The 19,631-nt window shown below is 37.4% G+C and overlaps 1 protein-coding gene across 2 annotated transcripts in view; it reads left to right on the forward strand.

The window, feature by feature from the left end:
- The window catches only part of Nup98-96 (nuclear pore complex protein Nup98-96), a 75,672-nt gene that overhangs the window by 24,378 nt on the left and 31,663 nt on the right, over window positions 1-19,631 (forward strand). For both annotated transcript variants that reach the window (XM_071587172.1, XM_071587174.1), the window contains exons 12-22: window positions 3,196-3,400; window positions 6,335-6,535; window positions 7,142-7,291; window positions 9,390-9,479; window positions 11,085-11,269; window positions 11,663-11,764; window positions 12,869-12,993; window positions 15,212-15,613; window positions 15,857-16,017; window positions 16,631-16,798; window positions 18,366-18,611. In XM_071587172.1, the coding sequence (XP_071443273.1) occupies window positions 3,196-3,400; window positions 6,335-6,535; window positions 7,142-7,291; window positions 9,390-9,479; window positions 11,085-11,269; window positions 11,663-11,764; window positions 12,869-12,993; window positions 15,212-15,613; window positions 15,857-16,017; window positions 16,631-16,798; window positions 18,366-18,611 (2,035 nt within the window). The remainder of the gene's footprint in view (window positions 1-3,195; window positions 3,401-6,334; window positions 6,536-7,141; window positions 7,292-9,389; window positions 9,480-11,084; window positions 11,270-11,662; window positions 11,765-12,868; window positions 12,994-15,211; window positions 15,614-15,856; window positions 16,018-16,630; window positions 16,799-18,365; window positions 18,612-19,631) is intronic.

The raw sequence follows: 19,631 nt of genomic DNA on the forward strand, positions 1-19,631 counted from the left end.
TTTCTTGACCTTTCAAAGGCCATCATTGTAACACTCAGTAGATTGCATTGAAAACCATTGTTCCACTCTTGAATGATGTCATTTATTTTATCTAATTTTGGACCCCACCGTGGTTTTTTTTTAGTTTTGGGACTAAGAAAAAGTCACTTAGAATGAGAATGGGGTGGATGTGGCCAAATTTCAAAGCCAATTCATTTTGACCACCAGTTGCGTCGTGTTTGCTTCTGAAAAGGAATCACTAGTCTTGGAACCCGGAGTGCTTACACCTCTGAAATGTGCAGTTCACAATGATTAATCTTCCACTCACTGTCATAGCTAATTCCTGATCATTTGGATGGTTGCTCTTTGGTCTAGCGTCGGGGTAAAAGTCCTCATTTTCTTCAGTGGGGCAAGTAGAAGTGAAAGACCATCTGTGAGTAATCTTCCACTTCTTGGATCATCTGTGAAGGGCATGTGACCAGTTTGAAAATGCATTTTCTATCTCATAACTGTTTCATCTGGCAGACTATCATTTCTCATTTCTGTAAACAGCTGTAATTTTCTCGTGGATTTGCCGGGTACCTTTCAAATGAAGGAACTTAATCACACTGCAAGTCTCTTATCTTCTTCATACTCTGAGTTACTTAAATCTACGGCTTCCTGAAACAAAACAAATAAACATTCATTGATGTAATTTAAAAAATTATGTGCATAAGGATCAATTAATATGCAGAATTAATTTATCCAGATATCTCGGTAATATCTCTGTTTTAATGACTTAAAAACGATACCCCCACGTGTGTATTGCTATTTGTTTTAGGTGTTCCCCATCCTTCATTTGGTTTTCAATTCACAGTGAAATATTCTGGATAGGGCATTCGAAAGACTTTCTAAACACTTCTGTGTTTGGTTCCATCCTTGCATTTTTAGCTAAAACATTGTTTTTGAATAAAGGCTTTCCTTTAGTTTCATAGATACTATTTCAACATTTATATTTTGTTTGGTTTTTGAGGATTGAGTGAGAGTGACAAGGCAGAAGGGTAGAGTTATATGGCTTGCTATAATTAATCTTTTCAGGCATAACTTGTGGAATTGTTCCATGATGAATAATGTCAAAATGAAACTTTGTGAATCCTCATGAAATGCGTTGAATTTCGTGTGGGTTTACAAAGTTTAATTTGAACTTAATTCTATGGCTTGTGTTTTTCTCTTCTAGATGACATGCACATCATTTGTTGCCATTTCTTAGAAAATTAAATGACCAATGCTGCATTTTATTCTGAAGAAACAAATAAAGAGTCTACCGCCAGCTTTACATACCAATTAATGTTCCAATAAACTGCGAGAGATGCTGCGACAGGAACTATTGACAGAATCATATGCTAAATATGTATTGCAATGCGACTATTTCAGAGTGTAAAAATCATTTGCTTTGACTGGGATTCGAATCTGGGTCCCTTGGTCTCTGGTCAAGTGTTCAAGCCAGTTAAGCTACCAAGGTGTCCTCTCTTGTGGCATCTCCTGCATTTTCTTGGAATTTGTCAAAGGTGAAACACCTATAGTGCCTAAAGTTTGCTTTAACCCTGTGGACCATGGCACTTGTGCACGACTACGAATGCCTGTGACATTGTATTTATGGTATATTGTCACATCTGGTTCCTTTAAAGCCCCCAAAATTTTGGAGTGTAAGAGGATTGCTCAGTATCTTAACTGGCCAAAGCACTGGAAATTGTTGCATTCTGTTTAATTTTAATTGGTTTTCTGCAAATCCTTAAGTAACTCTTGGGATATATCAGTGGAAAATAGTAAGAATGGTAGAATCATTCAACTGTTGTTATTTGAGTGATGGCTAGATTGTATATCATTAAAATGCTATGTATAGGAATTAATTCACATGTTTGTGATCCAAGAATGAAAGTTTCTTCTTTATTTTATTTTTTAATGAGACAAGTTCAAGGATCAAATCTTTCTCTAAAAGGGATCTACTGTTATATTTTCTCCTCCATTGCACAATCAGATTTCTTTTGTAAAGACAAATCACTGCTCATAAAATTTTAATAGTGCCTCTTTAAATGGGATTTACTGTGATATATTTTCCACCATTGATCAATTGTGTTTCCTTTATGAAGGCAATGCACTTCCCTTAATATTTTAATCTAACCCTTTTATTTGCAAAAGAACAATTTGATGTTGCTAATCGAAAATATAATCAGGGAAATATGTATGCATCCTTTATTTGCTGAAATATCCAGGAGAAATACCTGCTACTCCTTTCTTTTTCTATTGGAATTCTCTTTTTTAATTCCTTTGAACTTAGTAGTAAGTACAAAAATTGAACCAATAATTACGCTAATGCATTGCTGCTCTAAGGAAAGGTTTTGATAAAATATGGGTAACGTAAAAGAACTTGTTTCAGTCTAAACCCCTTTTCCAAAGTTTTTTTGCTTAAATTGAAAATGTATGTACCCCTCTACAATACCGTACTTCCTGTAGCTTAAGGAGGGGGTGGCGATGCTTATATGAGTCCCATTAGTTTCAGCCTAAAACTTCGCCCCCATAAACTCTCCTCACAGCCATGTGTATTGCCATCACCGGCACAGTCGCAGCACCATAATTTCAATGAATAAGTGAATAAGGCTGCCGGAAGAGTATTTAAGTAACAAAGTCTTAAATTACGAAGTACTTTCAAAAGTACTTGAAATCTAGGAGCATTAAGTATTAGCTTGAGTTGCCAAAGGAAAGTCACAGTCTTATTTACGTGTCATATGAGCTAGGAAACAAGTTCCATCATTGTCTCCATCCAATTACTTGTGCTTGTAGTTTTGATGAGACTTTCATGGACACTTAGTAATGGAAGTCCCACCTAGAACCTTGGAGCCTAAAAATATTACCGCTGAATTTGTGAATTTTCAGGGTAAATTTGATGAGATAGAATCAAGCTAGATGATATGAATGTTCCTTGATTGTCGAGAAGCAGCTTGTTGCCAAGGCATACGTATAATTTTTAATCGTATTTTATTAGAGTTTGTAATATTTTCCAAAAGTTTTCTTTGTGATAATTGTACTTGATTCTATCATAACCGACATTAATTTTGCCTACTCAGCTTTTAATTTTAAAGATATTTGTGTTCCTTTTTTATCACATACCTATGGAAATATTCCTCTTGGCTTCCTGTAACCTTCAAAGGTTTAACCAAGTATTTATTATCCTTCCAGTGGTACAATTGGTGGTGGCTTGGGCAGCACCCTGGGTGCTGGTACACAGCTTGGACAGGGAATGCTGGGAGCAAATACTAGCACAGGGCTCCTTGGCGGTGGTGCTGGAAGTCTTGGGGGAGCAAGCAACCCCACACAATGGGGCACTGGGCAAAGCAGTGGCCTTGGCCTTTCTTTGGGCAATCAGATGAGTGGCGGACTGCTGGTAAGGTTACGATTTTGCTCACTATTACATTTATGTTTTTCAGGGTTGGTCAAGGTCCTTTGATGCTTGAAAATTTTGCCATTCTTTTGTGGAAAATGGAAAATATTTGACCAAGCGAGTGCCACTAATCTGAGGATATTTTGAACAGTGAAGGGAAACATTACTTCAATGTTATTCTTATATAATACATTTTTTATCCACTCATGTAGAACTTAGGACCTTATTCATAAATAAAATAAAAATTCTTATGCAGTAGAGTGAAATACATTTAACACAGAAATGGGAAGCACAAAATATTGATCATTACAATGTGGGCATGGCCTCTTATGGATCTTATACATTTCATGGTGTGTTTATTTGTTTAACTTGAAACAGTGGTTATAATGAAAACATTTATCACTCATTGGAAAATAAAGGTTAGCAAAATACTTATTTTTGACTGGATTTCCTGATTCCTTGGTTTCTTGATGACAAGTTTTCTAAACCTCTCCCTCCCCATTGAGTTACTGACCAAATGGTTGAACTATTCTATTAGTTAATAAAAAGTGTTGCTGGCTGAGTTTTGATGTACTGCACTATCTTGAGGTGTAGAATGAGTGCTTATGCTTTGCTTTACATTCCCTTCTCTATCTGTGAGGGAAAGGAGGGTGGAGGGGGGGAGTGCTTCCCCTTTCATTACCATCAATCGTGTGTGGATCATCTACATCTACATAATATCCCGCAAGCCACTGCAAGGGCGTGTGGCGGGGGGTGTTAGGTCACCAACCGTAAAAAGGAACAATACCACATGCAAAACAACAACGTGGAAAATTACACCCACAGCAGTGCACACACTCATGCAAAAATCCCTTCATCCAACACTCATGCAAATACATATTCCACAAACCAACAAAAAACTGCACCCCAGGATGCAGCACGAAAGCCATCCAAAACGCACAAGCCAGGACACAACAAGCAAGAATGCGAAACTCCACCACCACATGAACATGCACCACGAAACACTCTGCCCCCCAAGGAGACTGTAAAAAATCAATGGCACCTTGAGCAACGTTTCCCCAGGGTTTGTGCTCAATGCAATTCTAGCCGAATGTCCTTTGGGGGCGTTCAGCATTGACATTCTGTAAATGCCTTATTCATATGTTCTCATTTCAGCATACATTTTTGGCCTATGAAACTAAGAAGCTGTCCTATTGCATGCTTCCTCTGGCCAAAAACATGGAAATTGGAATTATCATGGGTTTGATGGGTGCAGAAAACTATTATTCTATTGCCACTTGGTGGACATTTTATTGACTACTTTCAAATTATTGCCTCTTACTTATCACAATTCTTCCTTTTGCCCAAGGCAATCAATCTATTATAACGGCAACCTATGTTTACGAAAGATTAAGAGTTGGAATTTTAAGCATTAATATTCTTGCCATCTCTAATAACAACGGACCGAGGAGTGAGCTGTGAGCTCACATGCCTAGAAATTGATGAGGTCCTTCTAGGTTTGTTTTGATAACTCGGGCTCATTCTTAATCAAGGTGTATTCATCTGAAAGATACTATATGTCGCAAATATTTAATTTATTGGATGGGGAGCTCTATTTTTTCTAGGATTAATTGTTTTGTTCTGTGTGATAAGATTTAAGTGACATAAAACTTTCTGTTATTTGATGCCTGGATCATTCAATAATTCCTTAGAAAAAATAGAAAACAAATAATGTGAGGTAAATTTTTATTATTTTTCAACATAATGTCCTTGCACAAATTTACCAGCAATTCTCCTACTTTTTTTAAGCTATCCATATAGAGGGATTTTGGGAGGTCCTCAAAATAGGCATCTGTGTTGGCAATGACCTCCTCGTTCGATGTGAATCATTTTCTGTCAAACCATTTTTTCAAGTTTGGAAATTAAAAAAGTCACAGGTTGACAAAAATCAGGTTAATACACTGGATTTTGTGATAATTTGGACTTAAATTCCATAATGTTTGCCATCCACCATCTGCACAGGTATGCTTTGTTTTGTTGGAAGAGAGAATTTTTTCTTGATTTCTTCATTCAACTCATAATATAACCACACACAATAGTCTCCATTTTTTATTTGTCCTTTTTAACTGTTAACTGTTTTGTGACTAATCGATGGAGCTATTTGACATTTGTCCCATAAATCCATGGTCATCACCTTGTCAGCTGATATCACTGCCTTTGCCTTCTTTGGACCCATATTACCTTATGAAACCCACTGTTTCCTTGTCTTTGGAGTGTGGTAGTGTTTCCATGTTTTGTCCAAAGTTATGTATCGATGCAGAAACTCATCAGGATTTATTATTGAAAAGGGCCAAACCATCTTCCGAATCAACTACAGAATTGCCTTGATTCTTAACTGAGAGCAAACACAGCACCCATCTTGCCTAGGTTTTTTCACACCCAATTTTTCATGCAGAATTGAAAACACTGTAACTTGTTCTTATGCTTGTTCAAGTTTTTAAAGATGGGAATACTGATAGAAGCCTATTTATAAATATAAAATTGATGTATGATTCAATTAATGGGGTGTAATAAAAATAGAGTGAAAAAGGGATTCTACCTTAGTGTGTCGGTTTTGGTCGAACCCTGTATTTGACCTCTCCTAAGTTTTATTCGTGAAACTTCACAAGTGAATGCAATGGTTGTTTTTGCCCTTCCTATCAATTGAGTTCTCCATCATGGGGAAATAAATGGAGCAAAAGAGTTTGTTCCTGAAAGTTTTCTACCAAGTATTAAATTCACCCTGGACATTATGTAGTGTTGCATATTATTTATATGAAGGAAATGTTATGTGAGATGACATTTACTCAATGAATTTGAAATCCAAAAAAAAAGAGTTATTTGTGAGCCATCCCTGACGCACTTGTTTCTCCTGTAAAGATGTTATCTTAAACAATTTTCCATTCCTTTTGAATGTAGGGATCGTCCATGAACCCATCATTTCTGGGTGGTACGCAGTTTGGATCAGGTGGACTAGGGGGAGGTACAGGATCTGTTGGCATGGGAATGGTTGGTGGGTCCACATTGACCTCTGGTGGGTCAAGTGGTGGTGCTCAGCATGTGATGTCAGTTTCCAGTCTTCCATTTGGAGATTCAAGGCTCTTCCGTGACTTGTTACCAGTAAGTTTCCTTTTTCTTGTTTATGAGAGAAAATAGCCGGTCTAATGTGTGCCGACTAAAAATATTTGCTACACCAGTAATCCAGTATTTAATGATAAAGCATTGACATATTATCTTTCAAATTTTAGAGCATGTAGGTAAGAAATGGCAAATTAGAATCTGTGAAAGAGATTTTTACAATTTTTCCTTAATATGTCGTCTTAATTTTCCTTAGTGTTTGCTGGTTGTGTTAACAGGGTACAGTGAATGAGGCCGGACAGTGATTTTGACTAATAAGATGATTTCAGCTGCTGTTTTAGTTATTTGTCCTGTAAGTTTCTTCAAATATTTTATTTATCATACAACATGATTGATAAAGATTCTCGGGCATGCCTTCCTGGGCTCCCTCAGCCTCACCCAAACTGTGTGATGTTTTGGGTACCAGATCTTCCTGGGAAACCATAGTCGGCACAGGGAAAGGAACTGGTCCCCTTGCCCTGATGTGGCAATTTCACACGCTGTCGGGCTTGGTAGTGGGTGAGCTCTACCCTCACATACTAAACCAACCCTGTGGGTTGATTACTTGTTAATGATTTTTTTATGATATTGATAATGTACCTTCTTTAGTCCTCAGCCAAACTAGAAGAGGTTTTAAAGACAACAAATCCTGCTGCTCAGAAGGCTTTAATGGCTGGTACTCAGTTCAAAGTGTCTCCTCATGCTGGAAGTACCGGGAAAGTCAAAGTGAAGCCTTTGGGTGCATCAGCTCTTTCTAAGGTAAGGCAGTTGTTTTCTTTTGTATGTTCCCTGAAACCTCATATGACATTTGTAAAAGTAGATCAGCAAAAATTATGTGACTTTGTCTGTGTATGGGTTGGAAATAAATTTTGAAATATATGCATTGGGATTCCATCTTGGGGGTCAAAAACTTTAAATTTCATATTTACTTATCAAGTCATAACTCATGCCTATCTTAGAGCTGAGCAGTTAATTTAAAAAGATGTTCTTACTCTGAAGAATTTTGAAGTGAACCTTCTTCCTTAAAAAACTGCCTAAATCTGTTGTAGAATGAAATGTATAAATTGTTGAATGGTTATCAACGCAATAAATATTGACATATCGTATATATTTGTACATATTGACTATACTACCTTGATGAAAAATTTCCCGGAATTTATTCAGAAAATTAAAAATACAAGTTTATTCATCTAAATCTATATTGTCCCCTTCAAAGTAATCCCCATCGACTGCAACACACTTATGCCAGCGCTTGATCCAATCCTCGAAACATTTTTTATATTCGGTTTTCGGTATGTCCATCAGTGCTTCCTGCGATTTTTCCATTACTTCCTCTCGGCTGCTAAAACGCGTTCCCCGTAATGGTTTTTTAACTCGATTGAACAGAAAGAAGTCACAGGGAGCCAAATCAGGTGAATTCGGTGGCTGTTGGATGGTATTTGTTGCATTTTTCGTCAAAAAATTACGAATAATGATAGCACTGTGCGACGGTGCGTTATCATTGGTGCAAAATCCACGAGTTTTCTGCCCACATTTCTGGTCTCTTTCGGCGAATTGCTTCACGCAAACGTCTCATAACGCCCAAATAATACTCTTTGTTTACTGTCTGGCCTCCTGGCAAAAATTCATGATGCACTACACCGTTGTAATCCATGAAAACCGTCAGCATTGCCTTCTTTTTTGACTGAAAACGACGTGGTTTTTTTGGTCTCGGCTCATTTGGTGAACGCCATTCACTTGCCTGATGTCTGGATTGCGTGTCGTACTCATAAACCCACGTCTCGTCTCCAGTAATGATCCTTTTGATGAATGTGGGATCGGATTCAGCCTCGCAAATCATGTCTTTTGCGACGTCAACACGGTCTCTTTTTTGCATGAAATTGAGGTCTTTTGGCACTTTAACTTTGCTGCTACACGACGGAAACCCAAATCATTAACCACAATGTCTTGGGCGGATCCATAGGCAATGTTCAAGTCCTCCGCTATTTCTCTGATGGTTAATTTGCGGTTATTGACCAACATTTCTTTTACTTTATCAATTTTTTCACCGACTTTCGATGTCGATGGTCTGCCACTGCGTTCATCATCTTCGATTGACTCACGACCACTTCTGAACCGCTCGTGCCACTGGTAAACGACCGTTTTTTTTAGAGAATCGTTGCCGAAACACTTTTCCAACATTTCCAACGTCCGTGCGCCACTAAATCCGTTTTTTACGCAAAATTTAATACAAGTTCGTTGTTGCAAATTTAAATCCATTTCTGAAATTGTAAAAAATCGCCAACACACACAGAGATAGATGTACTCTTGGCTACGTAACTTTTGCAAATGTCAAGTTATGACACTAAGATTTAAAGGGAATATCAACAACAGATGTACCAATTTAACAAAAAAACAGAACTCAAATCGGAACGATGGGAGCGCCACACGGTGGTTATTCCGGGAACTTTTTGATCAAGGTAGTATACTGACCAGTTGACGGCGAATATGTTTGTGAGATAACTGAAATGTGTCAGTGAACTCTGTGTTAAAGGTATCACAATGCTGTTTACAGAGTTGGGTGGTCTTTTGAATAGTTAATGTTTATTTATAATTTACGGGAAAATTTAAATTCTTAATTATGCAAATATGGTATTTAACTTATTTTTCCAAAAATGATTTGCTGATCTCTTTTATGGTGAAAGTATTAATGGCGAAGAGGCAATGTCAAGGATTTGCCATTTTGTTCTTTGCTCATATGACATTATAGAAAATAATATTGATTTTTTTAACATTGATATTAATGATCCCCAGCTATAATGTTAGATCAAGGATTCTACTTTTTCTTTTGAAGATATTTTATTTCTTATACTTTCAGAGATCCCTCTTTGATGGTCTGGAGGAAGAAGATGCCTCTCTTCTCACAGTTTTTTCTCCTCGAACTGGATCAAAACGTTTAACCCTCAAGGTTAGTGCTTGAATTCAAAATGAAGGGCACATTGACACTGCTGATCCCTTTGTAGTAGGGAAGTGTGAGGAATGAGTGCTTGATTTGGGCATTGGCAAGTTTTAACCACAGAAGGGCTGGAGGCTTTTCATGCATAATTAATAATAAAATACAATTATATAGTAATAGGAATAATAGAAGTACCTGGTTTATTAATGTGAATAAATGAATGATATTATTGTGAGATACTACAGGGTGCGGCGCTTAAATCCAGACAAGCATCCGTTTCCTCAAATGACATTTCGTCGCCGGGATAGCGAAACCTTTCCCCAGACTTCTCCAAAGCATTATACTCAGCCGCACTATCGTAAACAGTTGATATGGGGTGCCAGAAGAATTGAACTATTCTGAAATACAATGCCCAGTGTAAACACTTTCGATAATAGCGGCTCTTCGAGTGTACTTTGCACTTTTACATAACATCTCGTGTCACTATGAGGTTATGACTGTTTACTAGATGCCTATAGCTTTCAGGAATGCCTATCGTAACCTCCAGTACAAACTACTATCTGGTGGGAAATTCAAATTGAAATTTTTTTGGATTTAAGTGCCATACCCTAGTTAGTTAAGCAATTTGTCATACTATCGAAGGTAATTTCACTTCTTACTCAGCATTGTTTGCTCTAAAAATTTTTGTATCGTGAATGCTTCTACATTCTTTCACTTCCTTTGCATTTTGTACCAATGTTGGTATCAAGGGGGAAGGATTTTTGTGGAATTGGAAGAAAGGTTTTTTTAGTGTTTCATTATGAGAGTTTGATGTGCGTGTTCCATTTGTGTCCACACAAAACCTATCTTAAAAGATAGACTACATATTAGTTAAATAATTGATATAAAATTCTACATTGATTTGGCAGGCTCTGAATGTTATATATTCTGTTTTTTCTTTGGTATTTTGGATTCTTGGATTCATTGACATCAGTCTCTACCTCAAAATTAATATATGCTGGCTATTAAATGAAGAACACATGTATTTTTCTGCTGTTCATTATTTTCTTATACATTCTGTTATTCTTATACATTCTGTTATTCTTATACATTCTGTTATTCTTATACATTGTGTTCTTACTTTAATGAACATGAACTTCCACAAAGTTGAGCCTGAAACAATTGTATACATATGCTCGCTACTTTTTGTTCCCGAGTTGACTCTATCTTAAGCAGTCTAGGCTTATCACTTATCAATGTGGGTGAGTAATTTAACACTGCTAGATACCTCTGTTGTAGTTCAGGAATTGGGAATGAGGGTTGATTTCTTCAGAAGGCTGATCCTAATTCCAGTGAGCAGTTTAATGCTCTCCCTCCGAGGGGTGTGCATCATGGGTTCTTAACTGTTCTGATTCTCACGTGAATGAGCTTCCTGACCAGCATCTACGTATGTTTGTGCCTGGAAGTGTTCACAGTGAAGGATTTCCGTTAGCTGGTGGTTTTACTGCATGAGAAATGCCCACCTTTTTTGAGCAAAATTTAAGTGTAGTCCACATTCAAGCAAAATCATGTGATCAAAAACAATACCAAAATATTAGAAATATTTCACTTGTTTTGTGTGTTTGAATTCCATTGCAGACAAAGCCTCCAGGGACAGCAAATCATACTGAATGCACTCCAAATCCCGCCATGAATTCTGTATCAACGCCTGCTGGAGCCAGTGTCAACGCACGACTCTCTCTCAGGGCACGGCTAGCGGGCAATTCCAGCAGCCAGTTCGAGAATGACAGCCCTGGACTGAGATCTGAAGCTGGAAGCCAGTGGTACTTACTATCTTCATTGTCGTTAATGCTCATGCTAAGATTTTGATGGCTAGTTTTGGTCAAATTTTACAGGAATGATGGTCAGTGAATATTTTGTATTTCATAATCCACAGGAATGATATGGAAGACAAATTTAACTGAAGCTTTATTATATGTTAGAGTATTTTAAACTTTGTTAAAGAAAAAGACTTTTGGAAAAAATCTTTTAGTTCTTTTAAAGTATGATTTTGATGATTACATAGTTGTTGAGTTTTTGTGATACAAGAGTTGTGCTAATGGAATCCTAAAAAGCTTTACTCAGCAAGAAGGATGATTCTTGTTCTTGTGGTAATACATTATTAGCATTGATATGATTAGTAATTCAATGTGATTAATGCTTACTTGGCTTCACAGGCTTAGTAAACCATCGGCTGGTTTGAAAAGGGACTCCTCATTGGGAAAAGGAACCACTACCTCTGGCCTGCAAAACTTGAATCATGATTCATCCCATGCCATGTAAGTAAATGTATTTTGTAAATTATATTTAGTGACTCTTAATACAGAGATTCACTGCTTCTGCAATTATAGTGAATCCCTTGAAGGAGGTGAAACGAAATCCCTTTCAGGTTTTATTATATTATTTTTATTGTTATTCTCTCTCAACAACATTTTGCTATTCACCCACATTGTCAAAGGATGGATTTTTTAGGATCCAGTGAAACACGTATTTTTGTCTCATAGTTGCACATGTTGGTATGAAGAAAGAGATCTTTGAACCATTTACAAATGCCTGCATGCAAAGTTTCATTATTTTATAATTTTGTGTTAATATACAGCAAACTGTTGCATTGGAGGAGCAGTGATTCATTGAAAGTTTTTTCCTTGATGTTGCATGCATTTATTGATAGACGTTACATCATCGCACAGGTTATACCTTAGTCACATAATTAATGAGTTCCAACATTGGCTGAGTTGGTTGAATTTACATAAGCTACTCTGGTTAAAATGGTAGTGCCAACAAAATGTGGATAATAGCTTGCAGCAAGGTTCGTACAACACACACTAAGATGGGGTTTATGGTTAGATGTTGTTCACCATTAGATGGTGCACTTCAGGCTGCAAACAAGTTTCTTAAAAACACTGCTGATATCAAAGATTTTAGAGAAGTGGGCATTGCATGTTTAAAGCTCCAAGGAAGCCCGGGTGGCGATGAAAGAGCCCAAAGAAAATCAAAAAAACAGGCCTTGCTTCTTCTAAATTCTAAGATCTCCATAAGAAAGCGGATGAAATTCTTTTGAAGTTGTAGTTTTTAGGAGTTAATTATAGACAAGATGTAAATTACTATTGATTTAAGCTATTTATTTTACTTTAGTGGGTTTGCCATGTAGTCCATTAATATCATTCCATTTTGTGAATGGTGCATTTTGTTTTACCCTGAGCTTTGTGCTTGATTTGTTAATCATGAATGCCGTGGAACAATGCATTTGTTAAAGTGGTGCTGCAAGTGCTAGTTTACTCGCTCACAAGTTTTCACTTGTTTTTTCTACTTATTCTTATCCTTATTTTATATTGTTTCTCAAAAATTTATCAGTGATATTGTGTATTTTCCATATTTTAAAGAAATGATTCAACATCAGACTTGGAGAACACTATTGCTGACCTAAGGACACGCTTGGATTCAAGTGGAGGCACCCCAATTGGGAGGTCACCCCCTCATCGGAAAAAAGATCTGGACTACTCCTCAGGTAATTACTTGCAATGTCCCCTGGCTCATTATCTATCCTGCAGTATAGCAGTGTAGTAATGATCTGTAATTAATTTATTCCCTTATTTTTAGAATTTCCTTTGCAGACTAGAGTTTGTTCGGTTGAAAGTTTTAGGGCCAGGAGATACAGTCAACTCTCTTAGATGTTAAAGGTCAGAATGTTAAATTATCATTTGTGTGGGTTCCATGGTGCGTTGGGACTATAGGAAACGAGAGGGCTGATACAGTCGCGAAACAAGCTCTAAATAAGTGGCATTTGCTGTTGCAATTTGTACTGGCTCAAGATCTAGGAGTAAAGCCAAATAGTGTATTGGTTGCTGAGTGATGCATAACATGGCATGCACTAATAAACAATAAGCTTTTGGCTGTAGTCTCACCTTGAAGGTCTTCCATCGGTGGATGGCAGCAAAAGGTCATCGGCATATGCCTGAGCATAGGGTACTGCGCCTTGACTAGCACATATCCCTTCACGGAAGAGAAAGTTTCACTTTATTACAATTTCTGCACTGCACTTCTCACTGCTCGACACCTTCTGATGATACGTAATAAATACGAGGCAGTACGCAAATCTCTAAATATTTGGGGGGAGACCTTCACCTTATCATTGGTGGTAAACCTGAAGTCATATCGAGAGGGATATTGTTTTTAAAGGAAGCCTACATAATCCAGCTTGTGTGATTTCTTTTATTATAGATTTAGTTGTCAAATATCAATATAAACAATTCATCACCAAAGGAGTTATAATATTCCATATTTTTTCATTTCCTTTCTTTTTTCTAATATGGGGAGAGTAAGTTGCAAATGACCTCAGTCATGAAGGCATCTAAAAATTAAATTACTACTTCTTCCGAGAGCATAAGAAACCCTTTTGAGTCAAGAAGAGTGAAAAATAGTAAAACTTGTTGCTATTTAATTCTTGTAGAAATTGAAGCTTTGATGAGCTAAAGATTTCATTTAGAACGCTACAATGTTGCCATATTTAATATAATATGGGGAATGCACGATATTGAACATAAGTTACATTAATTTATGTTCAAAAAGTTGTTTCACTAAACGAGTGTTTGCTTAACAAGAAAGATTGCAGAATGAATTATGCCTGCTGTGCGAGGTTCCATTTTACTTGCGGAGAGCTACTTTTTCCTTTCTTGGGATGAATCTAATATTGATGAAACATTATCTCTAGCCAAAATGCATCCCTAACAGATATGTATAGTGCAAGTGAGCCCATAAAAACTTTAATTTTTCCAAATATTTCCCAGCCCAAGGTTCCAATTGTTTTCATGGGGATGTTATCTATCCTTAGAGCTTTTTTCAATTTAATTTTCTTTTATGTCCTTCTACCTCACTTCAGTTCTCAAGTATACCAGTACCTAAAGCATTTTCTAGGACACTATGCTCTCTTTTTAAGCCTAGATCATTTTTTATTCTTTACTAATTAGTTCCTCCATAATTCTTTCATTTTCTCCTGAAAATTTTCCTAGTTGTTGTAATTTTCTTTTTGAATACATACTTGTTACTTTCATAGGAGAACTGAACATGTGTCCACTTGCAACTTGTGCTGGCTGCTGCTGTTGTAATACTGGAGTCAAATCAATTAAACTTTCATTTATTTAGTTAGAATTAATCTAAAAACAGACTATTTCGACCTTTATATCGGAATTTTAACAATCTTATATACAGCAATAGTCATAATTACAAAAAGCCAAGCTGTAGGTGCAGGAAAACTTAGTTAAACGGGAATCGAACCTTAGACCTCTGGGTTTTTCGGCAAGGACGTTGTTACCCTGCCGTCCTAGGGGCTGGCGAAACTACGTATGTGCTACTCAAGATATTAAGCTGCAATATAAACTGAAAATTTTCCACAATATTTATGCTAATAAGAAATGATCACTGTATTTGACATGTCTCTTTGGATATTTAGGTGTTCCTATTGTCTTCATGTACACAGTGTGTAAGATAATATATATATATATATATGGATAGGAAAAAGTTGTGACTCCTCCGCTAGGGTCATTAAATTGGGAAAGTAAGGTTGATGAGAATATGAAAGCATAGTTGATTTTATTATGAGTGTATTTTGTAATAATGAAGTGATGTTATTTGGAATTTAACGAGGTCGTATTATGGTATGTTTTAATAATTCAAATAGTGACATTTTTGACTCGCATGTACATAATTTGTATGTTGATTACTTGCAGGCATTAGGGAAAGAAGCAGATTGGATTGTGTGGATGATGAGGCGGATGGTGAAGTGTCGTCTAGCATTGAGTTGGCTGGTGAAGGGGGAGGAGGGGGAGGGAGTGGCAGTCTGGTGGCAGCGAGGGAAATGTTGGGCTCGGAAGGGACAGCGCAGAGGGTGGGGGAGGAGGAAGAATTTGAGCCCCATCCCACTGGGATAATTCTTCGGCGTTCCGGCTATTACACAATTCCCTCGATGGATGAGCTTGCCTCAATGGTCGAGGAGGAGGGGTTGGAGGATGGGGCGGGGAATAAAACCACCTCTGTTGTTGTGGAGAACTTCACGGTGGGCAGGAAGGGCTACGGCAATGTCTACTTCTTTGACTCATTTGATGTCGCTGGACTCAACTTAGATGAAATTGGTGAGTTCTCACAGGGAGTTCTCTGTGAATTTGAATTCTATTGAACGCTTTAAAATGCAAGGTTCCTTCTTGTGTTTGGAGGAATGATAAAACATTCACTTTCACGTTTTAATGACCAATGATTTTGAATCTTAAGCTGTCTTCATAGTCTCTCAGATGGTGAAAATAGCTAATCAATTTTTATGCAAGGTGCCTTTTCTGATGATATTAGAGCATTGCATATTTTCAAAATCTTTATTGCAGTTCATTTTAGACACAAAGAAATAGTTGTGTACCCTGGTGATGGTGATGAAATGGAGGATGAAGGGGATGCGTTGAGTGCGAACCAAGACACTGAACATTCAAAGAAAGTGGATGGCTCCAAGAAGCCACCTATTGGCCATGGACTGAACCGACGGGCTCAGGTTGGTTGATTTTTGTTTGATGCCATTGTTAATGGGAGGACTGTGATTTCTTGTAAAGGCAAGCGGGGAAATTAAGAAATTTGGTAGATTTTTTGGTATAAGTTCATGATGAGATTTCAGATTGATGAACATGATAATGATGTAGTTATTAAAATATTGTTTGTATGTGATGTGGAGGGCATTTTTTATGTGATGTGGAAGTGTCATTGTATGTAAAAATATTTGGTCTCCTATCTGTTTTTATTGTGCATGTATGTATGTAATTTTCGTTGTAAGAGTTATCTTTGACCAAACTTGACCGTTGCCACCAGGAAAATCGCCTAATTGCTACGTAACTGCTAAATAAATAAAAGATAATAAATAATGTGAAAAACATATCACCAAGTGAGGTACTCTCCATTAAGTTTTTAAAATGTTTCTACCTTTGTGGTAAAATACTGGAATCCATTATTTAATTTTGCAGCATTTAAAATTATGAATTTGGTTATCAAATAAGTTTGGTTTTTTCAAATATCAAGCTATGATGAACAAAAAATCATTTAATTATTTTGTCAATTTAATGCCTCTTCTACAAGTGAATTTTCCATTTGCATTGTGACCTTCTCTTGTTCAGGTAACCCTCGATCGGGTGTGGCCAATTGACAAAGTCACCAGGTCACCAGTTACCGATCCAGACAGATTGGCTGCAATGGATTATGAGGGCAAGTTGAGGAGAGTATGTGCCCAGATGCGAACTCGTTTTGTTGAATACCGTCCCCAGACCGGCTCATGGGTATTCAAGGTATGATATCCCACTGATTTTTTTATAATTAGGGATCAAACTACGAGGGTCATCCGGAAAGTAGTACCCGTTCGTGCCGCATGAAGTGCTGACGACGCGAGTAGCCGCTGGACGAGGTCAGATAGCTTCAGTGGCTTGTCTGCCTTCTCTGAGCCAAGTTGCGTGACGCTAGCATTGCCTGTGTTGTTTCTGTGATTGTTTACAATGTTTAAAAAAATTGAGAACGCCGCCAGTTGTGAAGTGAGGGCAGTGATTAAATTCCTCAATGCAAGAAACGTTCGCCCATGTGATATTCATCGCCAATTAAAGGAGGTGTATGGAGACAATGTAATGGACGAGTCGTCTGTTCGGCGGTGGTGTCGCAACTTCAACATGGGGAGGGGGAACACACACGACGATGAGCGTTCGGAGAGACCGTCTGTCATTACAGACCAACTGGTGAGCTCAGTTGACGAATTCGTGAGGAACGATCGGCGCGTCACAATTGATGACATCTGTGAGCATTTTCCCAATGTTTCTCGAACAATTGTTCATGAAATTGTTAAACACCATCTGCATTATGCAAAAATTTGTGCAAGATGGGTCCCTCGCGTATCTCAATGAGCTGGCGGCGAAGGACTATGCAGCAGGAATACAGAAACTTGTCACACGTTATGACAAATGCCTTAATTTGCTTGGAGATTATGTTGAGAAGTAGTTTAAAGTATCCTCTTTCAAATAAAATTTTTTATGTTTGTTAATATTTACTTTTGTGTCTTTATTTCACGAACGGGTACTACTTTCCGGATGACCCTCGTATTTTGATGCTAACACTTAATGCCAAGAAAATTGAGTATTTAAATTTAAAAAAAGCAGCTGCATGGATATCGACATATAATCATCATCAAAAAATCCCCATAATTCATCATCGTCACTGGTAAATTATTTCTGTAGTTATTTTCACTGGGGTTGTCAATGTTCTCTGTGTCGCAATGGCATCTTCACTTCCCTGTAGCTAGTTTCACATTTTTAAAAAGACATTATGACCGTATCCTTATAAATATTCATCAGGACTTTGCTCGCAAACACTAGAAATTGGCATACGTTTCATTCTTCCTGTCAGTCTCTCACCTTTCGTTTATCCTCTTTTGTGTGTCCAAGCCATCTCAACATACCTTTTTCAATCCTCAACACCAAATCTTCTTTCACTCCTTAATGCTCCCAAAAATTAACTCAATAAACTTAACTTAAACTTTGAAGTCTTAGTAAAACCATTGGTATAATTGAATAAAACTTGATATCACACTTGAATGCTATGTTATTAATTTATAGATATAGACACACCCAGATGCATGTGCGTGGTGTGTGTATTAGATTATTGAGATCTTGAATAAATGATACAGTCCAGTATTACTGTAATTCAATCATCAGGTACTGCTAATTCCATGTCTCTGAATTTAAAGTCATTCTGTAAGCCTAGAAGTGTGGTTTAGGTTTTTAATGTGTAAAGATGAATTTTTGGCATGCTTAAGATGTATTTAATTATGAGAGTGGCTATGTTTTGTGCATATGTTTCCTTTCTCTTCAGGTTGATCACTTTTCCAAGTATGGCTTGAGTGACTCTGATGAAGATGATTGCCCTCCATTTCAACCGCTATCTGCAGCACCTGGATCTACTGCTGCAACAGCGGTTGCCTCTAACGTTGGGGCACCAGGGGGTAATCAGCCAGTGGCAGCCAATGGGGCAGTAAACAAAAAGATCAAGAGGCTCCCACTTCAACCGCATGACAGTGGAATGCCTGGTAGTGATCAGATGGACCAGTCTATGACTGAGGTAAGTTATAAATGTTCTAGTTATTTTGTATCTATACTTTCATCATTAGGTAATAACGTGAGTTTTATCAATCGGATTGCTCATAAAGATTAAATCAATATGAATGCAACTTGCCATAACTTCCATGCTCAGGTTTAAAGAGTCCTTCGAGGGTGGTCTGAGAAGTTTCCAACCTCAAAACATTTCAGAAAAAATGTCTTGTATCTTTGTTAGGTCAGAAACTTTTCAGACCACCCTCGTATAAAGTCAGTGCCCTTGGACTTCTCCCAAATTATGCAGCTTGTACCTTCAAATATGTTTTTCAGGGTACCTGTTCTAATTTAACAGGGTTTTCAGGTTATAAACTGTTGGTAAGCCCCATCTCTGTAATCAGCTTTCCACCTTTAAAAAAAGCATGTTACCAGAAACATAAGATTTCAAAGGTTGAATTGAAATTCAAGTGGTGTAGAATCCTGAACATAGCACTAAAGGTTGGTAAACACTCCACATAAGAAACGAAATGAATGCTCAAAGGAATTGGAAGTGGTAGATGAAAATGTGCATTATATATAGCTATGCATTTAATGTTGTAATATATTTTAAAGAAGGGATTGGGAAATTAACTCAATTATTTATCCCAGAAATGATAGAACCGAATAAGAAAATTGGTGCTGGCAACAATGGGCCTGAGCCGGCAGGGCCAATAATCATGCCCAAGGGAAGATGGAAAACATCAGGCGAGAGATAAACGGAGAAAATAAATACGTAGTGGGCCTGTGCGGTGGGAGATGGAAAGGTATTAGGGGTTATTGGAGCAATAATTACGGAGTAATGCAAGGTACGGCGACATAGCTTTCTTTTTTTCAAATGCAAAACCCCTTTAAAAAAGGAAGTTATGATGCGGCACCCTGTATATGGCGGAGAGTCAACATATGGGGGGAGCCATAATATTGGAAGAGAAGTGTAGTGAATGTGGAACAGGTGAATGACAGAATTTTTTACATTGTAATTAGAGTGGGTGGAATCAATCTAGTAGTAATC

This window comes from Hetaerina americana, unplaced genomic scaffold (assembly GCF_022747635.1).
Source record: "Hetaerina americana unplaced genomic scaffold, ioHetAmer1.1.p SCAF_3, whole genome shotgun sequence".
NCBI classification, from domain to species: domain Eukaryota; kingdom Metazoa; phylum Arthropoda; class Insecta; order Odonata; family Calopterygidae; genus Hetaerina; species Hetaerina americana.